The sequence below is a fragment of the Salvelinus namaycush genome, chromosome 31, assembly GCF_016432855.1.
Source record: "Salvelinus namaycush isolate Seneca chromosome 31, SaNama_1.0, whole genome shotgun sequence".
NCBI lineage: Eukaryota > Metazoa > Chordata > Actinopteri > Salmoniformes > Salmonidae > Salvelinus > Salvelinus namaycush.
The window spans coordinates 29,276,035-29,283,128 of record NC_052337.1 but is presented as its reverse complement, the minus strand read 5'-3'; the positions used below and the strand labels follow the sequence as shown (position 1 = coordinate 29,283,128).

Genomic DNA, 7,094 nt, shown 5'->3' with positions numbered 1-7,094 from the left:
GATGGGAGGGGTCTCCTGTATAAAAGTTGTGCTTACAGGTGTCTCTGGATCAGCATGATGAAGACACTGGGTATTTTGGTTGCTTCTGCCCTGTTCCTGGGGTCCGCCTCGGCCGCCACTGTAAGTCCATTTTAGTTTATTTGGTGTAATTAAAGATTTTTTTTTTTTTAATTCTGAAACCCATTTCCAAATATGATATTTGTTAATTATGTAGGTGTTTTAATGTAGCTATAATGTGTTTTTAGAACTATCTGTGGTTTTGATCACCTTATAGAGGTAAAAATGATACAGTAGAAATATACAGTGAGCTTAAAGTATTGGAACAGTCACAAATGTTTTGTATTGGCTCTACTCCAGCACTTTGGAAGTGATACAATGACTATTAGGTAAAAGTGCAGACTGTCAGCTTTAATTTGAGGGTATTTTCATCCATATCGGGTGAACCGTTTAGAAATTACAGAGTCCCCCCATTTTAGGGGACCAAAGGTATTGGGACAAATTCACTTGTGTGTTCAAGTAATAAAAAGTTCATTATTTGGTCCCAAATTCATAGCACGCAATGACTACATCAAGCTTGTGACTACGAATTTGTTGGATGCATTTGCTGTTTTGATTGTGTTTCAGATTATTTTGTGGTAAATAATGTACTGTCATTTTTTTGTCACTTTTATCGAAAATAAGAATAGAATATGTTTCTAAAAACTTCTACATTGATATGTATGCTACCATGATTACAGATCATCCTGAATGAGTCGTAAATAAGGAGCGAGAAAGTTAGACTCACATGTCATACCCCCAAGACATGCTAACCTCTCATTTTACAATAACAGGGGAGGTTAGCAGGGGGGTGTATCTGTTATTATCTATTCTTATTTACAATAAAAGTCACTCAAATGACAATACATTATTAACCATACATTTCTATGGGTCACAAAATAATCTGAAACACAACCAAAACAAACAGCAAATGCATCCCACAAATTTGTAGTGTCACAGGCTTGATTTAGTCATTGTGTGCTATGAATATGGGACCAAATACTTTAATACACAAGTAAGTGAATTTGTCGTAATACCTTTGGTCCTCTAAAATGGGGGGACGGTGTACAAAAAGTGCTGTAATTTGTAAACAGTTCTCCCGATATGGATGAAAAAACACTAAAATTAAAGCTGATAGTCTGCACTTTAACCTCATGGGCATTATTTCAAATTCAAAGTGGTGTAACATAGAGCCAAAATATTACAAAATGTGTACATTTCCCAATACTTTTGGAGATCACTGTAGTTTCACAAATAAAATAGGCTAAATATGAAATTGTTTATACTGATAAAGTAACCAATAGTGAAACACAAAGCGTTAAGAACTTCACCTGCATTTGTACTCGCACTGCAGGTTTTTGACATCTTTATCATTAACAGGTTGATAAGCAATGTGAATTCAACAGCTGAACACCTTTTTTGCAACAGTTCACTAATAGAAAAACTCAAAACAATGACACCACTACATGCATAAAACAACAACACTGAATACATTTGTGCATAATATATTACTGAATGTGTAATGAGTTGGTATCTGCCCTTTTGGCGTGTGCATGTGTAGCTTGGAGTGGTGTACACTGAGGGAGGCATGGTGAAAGGGAAAAAGGTCAATTCTGATGGACTCTTACGCACCATGGATGTCTTCAAAGGAATCCCCTACGCTGACAAGCCCGGCGTTTTTGAGAAGCCCAAGCGTCACCCTGGATGGGATGGTGGGTAAAAAACTAAATGCCTCCGATGTCCATCCATAAAGCAAGGAAAACAATTTAGTAATACAGAAGCAGATTGTAAAATAAATATTGGACATCCATATTGGACCATATCAGACCTTAGCCTTCCTAACACTCATCTCAGTTGACTGACTGATTCTCCTTGTGTCTCCTTCCAGGTGTTCTTAAGGCTACAGAGTTCAAGCCGAGGTGCATGCAGCTGAACTTGCTCCAGTCTGACACCCGTGGCCAAGAGGACTGCCTTTACCTGAACATCTGGGTCCCTCAGGGCCTCAGTGGTATGTAACATTCACATGTGTCTTTCACCCGTACCTGTCACAAGAGTAGGATGTCTTTATCCACATATCAAAACATCATACAGTATGGTCTGCTGATGTTTAATAATACTAATAATAATATAACTATGGTGTAATTCTGCAAATGTATTGAAATATATCTCCTCCCTTCCTAGTTTCCACTGGGCTGCCAGTCATGGTTTGGATCTTTGGAGGTGGTTACCTGGTTGGAGGCTCTATGGGCGCTAACTTCTTGGATAACTATCTGTACGACGGGGAGGAGATTGCAAATAGGGGCAAAGTCATTGTGGTGACTCTGGGTTACCGTGTGGGCACCCTGGGCTTCCTCAGCTCTGGAGATGCCAGCGGACCTGGTAGGTATCAACCGAGGCTTTGCCTGGCTGGCTAGGTGGGTGGTGGGTGGGCGGGCGGGTGGCTTTGGTATGATCTGTGCTGCATCAGCTGATGTATGACATTGACCTTTTCTTCATGTAGTGATTCTCAGGTGACTGAATCCACTATATGATAATACTGATTAAGAATACGGTGTTCATCTGACCTTTAATCATCAACTGGCTGTCAGAAACTTTTGCCATTCTGTGGGAGCCAGATGTACAGTATGTTAGTAGGGAGAGTACTGCTGCTGGCTCACAGAGCGATCTTCCATGTCAGGTAACTATGGTTTGTGGGACCAGCATGCTGCCATTGCCTGGGTGAACAGGAATATCCGCGCCTTCGGAGGAGACCCCAACAACATCACCGTCTTCGGAGAGTCTGCCGGCGCTGCTAGCGTCAGCTTCCAGGTGTGGGACTAAAAAGAGAACTAACAGTTTTAATACAAAGCTTTCAGGGCAAAGGTAGTCATGTCGAAGTACAAAAAAGGACATTACAATGATGTTTCTTCAGTCTCAATGTTATATACTCTTCATTATAATATCATTATTAATCAGTGTCTTCCTGTCATAAAACATAAGTTTACTGTCACAGTGTGTAGTTTCTGGTAACTCGTGTCTATGACATTAGTTTATTACATTTGATACGTTTAACAATGAGAACAGGGAGACTTCTGATACCTTATTCTGAACCACGATGTCCTGTACAGAGTGATGGTCAGCCGAGTTCCTGAGACCTCTGTGATCTAATAAACAGGGTGATGGAAAACACTTGTACTTTAGACCATTTTAAGTTGTACCTTTTTCGATTGTTAGATACAGTATATGTAAGCATTAAGCAAGGTTCCTGTTATGATTGTAAGTAAATATACTGTAGGTAAGGATATGGCTTTCGGCTTGGGTCCTCCGTCCACAGTATTAACAGATTAGCAAATGCAGAAAATGCAATGTACTAATTTGAGTTTGAATGTACTTTACGCCACACAGACGCTTTCTCCCCATAACAAAGGGCTGATCCGCAGGGCCATCTCCCAGAGTGGCGTTGCTCTCTGCCCCTGGGCCATCAACAACAACCCTCGTGCCTTTGCAGAGATGGTATGTGTACTTCAGTAACATTGGGGGGGTATGAAACTGACAGAGATGCATGTTGGTTGTTAAAGGGTGGTCTCATCCTCCTCTCTTTAGGTTGCTGGGAAGGTGGGCTGCCCCATTGATGATCAGATGATGGCCTGCCTGAAGCTCATTGACGCTAAGGAGCTCACCCTTGCTGGTACCCTGTCCCTGGCTGGTTCTCCCTCCAGTGAGTATTCACTGAGGTTAATATAAGGGGCTGTGGCACACTTTGAGAAAGATGCTAAGGAGGTTGTGATTTGCATGCATTGATGCCTGTATAGATGAGCATTAGCCTGACTGTCACATATCTCCTCAGCCCACCATTTTACACAGGAATTTGGTGATGGCCATGTCCTACCCATAGCGTTAAAAGGTATGTCTTTCTCTGCCTGCCTCCTCTAGCCCCCATAGTGGGCAACCTGGCCCTCTCCCCAGTGATCGATGGGGACTTCCTGCCTGATCACCCAGGGAAACTGTTCCACAACGCTGCTGACATTGACTACCTTGCAGGGGTCAACAGCATGGATGCCCACCTATTCACTGGATTAGATTTACCCGCCGTCAACAAGCCAATCGCTAACCTCCCTCTGTGAGTGACTTTGGGCTGATTGGTTACCTGGGAGGAGGAGGGTAGTCTGTTCAGTGTTGGCCATGTGCATTGTGTAGCTTAAATGGGACAGCAGATGTACCCACAAAGCATTTTATAGAAGCAACCAAGTCTAACTAACAAGTAGGAGTAGAATAAAACATGTATTAAAAAGAATAGGGTTATCAGTTTGGGCAGGTCCCTAACACAGTTGGCTTAAGAAGGGGTTGTTAGATCTCTTGAGACTAATCTCTCGCTTCCTCACTGAAGGTCAGATGTGAAACTGCTCCTGGGTTCTTTGACTAAGAAGGGAGAGGCCTCTATCAATAGCGCTTTCGCAGAGTACACGGCAGACTGGGGAGATAAGCCCAGTCAGGAGACCATCAAGAAGACTGTTGTTATGATCGAGACTGACTACGTCTTCCTGGTTCCTACCCAGGCTGCTCTCTATCTGCACGCCTCCAATGCCCAGTGAGTCTACCTCCTTGTTACTCTAGCACAGCCTTTCTCCCCCAGTATGTGCTGTTTCCTATCCCAGCGTCACATATCGGATATCTAATCATTCCCCCTCTCCTTGCCCTATCCCAGATCTGCACGCACCTACTCCTACCTGTTCTCAGAGCCCAGCCGCATGTCCGGGATAGTCCTACCTTTCCCCAGCTGGATGGAGGCTGACCACGCTGAGGACCTGCAGTTTGTGTTCGGCAAGCCCTTCACCACGCCCCTGGCATACTGGCCCAAGCACCGCAATGTCTCCAAATACTTTATCGCCTACTGGACCAACTTCGCCAGGACCGGGTAAGAAAGAGCTGCAAAGCAATCATATACAGTAATCACACCCTGTGGGGGATATATGTATATATATATATACACACACAGTATCAGCCAACCTGTGGGCACACCTACTCATATACATTGTAGAATAATAGTGAAGACATCAAAAGTATGTATTAACACATATGGAATCATGTTGTAACCAAAAAAGTGTTAAACAAATCAAAATAGATTTTAGATTCTTCAAAGTAGCACCCTTTGCCTTGATGACAGCTTTGCACACTCTTGGCATTCTCTCAACCAGCTTCACCTGGAATGCTTTTCCAACAGTCTTGAAGGAGTTCCCACATATGCTGAGCACTTGTTGGCTGCTTTTCCTTTACTCTGCGGTCCAACTCATCCCAAACAATCTCAGTTGGGTTGAGGTTGGGTGATTGTGGAGGCCAGGTCATCTGATGCAGCACTCCATCCCTCTCCTTCGTCAAATAGCCCTTACACATGATAGTGCCACTAAGCGCAAACCAGATGGGATGGCGTATCGCTGCAGAATGCTGTGGTAGCCATGCTGGTTAAGTGTGTCTTGAATTCTAAATAAATCACTGACAGTGTCACCAGCAAAGCACCCCCACACGTCACACCTCCTCCTCCGTGGTTCACGGTGGGAACCACACATGCAGAGATCATCTGTTCACCTACTCTGCGTCACAAACACACAAACACACGGCGGTTGGAACCAAAAATCTCAAATTTGGACTGATCAGACCAAAGCACAGATTTCGACTGGTCTGATGTCCATTGGTTGTGTTTCTTGGCCCAGGCAAGTCTCTTCTTATTATTGGTGTTCTTTGGTAGTGGTTTCTTTGCAGCAATTTGACCGTTAAGGCCATATTCACGCGGTCTCCTCTGAACAGTTGATGTTGAGATGTGTCTGTTACTCTGAAGCATTTATTTGGGCTGTAATTTCTGAGGCTGGTAACTGTAATGAACTCATCCTCTGCAGCAGAGGTACCGCTGGGTCTTCCTTTCCTGTAGCGGTCCTCATGAGAGCTAGTTTCATCATAGCTCTTGATTTTTGTTGAAGAATATTACATTTGTTTAACTCTTTTTTGTTTACTGCATGACTCCATATGTGTTATTTCATAGTTTTGATGTCTTCACTATTATTCTACAATGTAGAAACAGTCAAAATAAAGAAAAACTCTTGAATGAGTAGGTGTGTCCAAACTTTTGAGTGTGTGGCAATTTAAAAGAAAATACCATTTCAAATTCTAAAGTGATATTATCCTCACGAAAACGATGATAAATCGAAGTTTCCCACCATTATGTTTTTCTTACCATCCTCAACCCCTTTCCCACCACAGAGACCCCAACAAGGGGGAGTCCAATGTGCCTGTGACCTGGCCTGCATACACCACCTCTGGGCAAAAGTACCTGGAGATCAACGCCAAAATGAACAGGAACTCCGTCCATGAGAAGATGAGGGTGCGCTTTGTGAACTGGTGGTCTAACACCCTTCCCTCCATCTGAGGTAGTTCTCACTGAGCACAGGCTCCCTGATGCATAATTGACATCATGCTACATTCACAGCTATACAGATTGGTCTTATTATGTCACAAATAAATGCAAGGCTACTAGTACCACCAGATGGATTTCTGATTGTAACCATTTTTTCTTCATAAGTAAATTAATGCAATTAAGAAGTCTACCCTGTTGTCTGTTTTTAGTACTGTACAGTCACCAGTGAAAGGTGTTTTTGTTTGTATTTATCAAGAAATGGTTGTATATGTACATTATAAACTCCTTACTATATATATATATATATATATATATATATATATATATATATATATATATATATATATTTATTTATTTATTTATTTTGTATATCAAAGACCGATGGTGATAGAAATAGTAGCAGGTAGACCTATTCACCCAAGTTGCATCAGAATTTACAGTGGAGTTGTTTTTCTCTGATTAGTTGCAGTACTTATTTTTGCCACCATAGATCACTGACAATTTACTGAAGGAATTTAGTTCAATCCGAGATTAGATGAGTTGCTCACAGTCACTAGTAGTTTGACATTTTTTGGGAAGAAGGTGCAGTTAGAACCAGAGCCTATAAACTGAAAAACCCTATTACAGAATCTTGACCAGTGGCATGAACGTGTACCCAGCTTCAGCCCAGCTT

The 7,094-nt window shown here is 42.3% G+C and overlaps 1 protein-coding gene across 1 annotated transcript; it reads left to right on the top strand.

Annotated features, from left to right (window-relative positions):
- On the top strand, positions 1–6,611 carry LOC120025932 (bile salt-activated lipase-like). Its single transcript, XM_038970657.1, has 11 exons — positions 1–120; positions 1,598–1,748; positions 1,925–2,044; positions 2,218–2,415; positions 2,714–2,844; positions 3,421–3,528; positions 3,619–3,733; positions 3,949–4,135; positions 4,403–4,603; positions 4,721–4,930; positions 6,268–6,611. Exons 1-11 carry the CDS (start codon positions 55–57, stop codon positions 6,431–6,433), a joined length of 1,653 nt encoding a protein of 550 aa, XP_038826585.1. The 5' UTR covers positions 1–54; the 3' UTR covers positions 6,434–6,611.
- Positions 6,612–7,094: the final 483 nt, after the last annotated feature.

Coding starts and splice junctions, on each gene's coding strand:
- LOC120025932 (XM_038970657.1), top strand. CDS start 55: ATGATGAAGACACTGGGTATTTTGGTTGCTTCTGCCCTGTTCCTGGGG. Junction 1,749..1,924: donor GCGTCACCCTGGATGGGATG/GTGGGTAAAAAA, acceptor GTCTCCTTCCAG/GTGTTCTTAAGGCTACAGAG. Junction 4,136..4,402: donor CCAATCGCTAACCTCCCTCT/GTGAGTGACTTT, acceptor TCCTCACTGAAG/GTCAGATGTGAAACTGCTCC.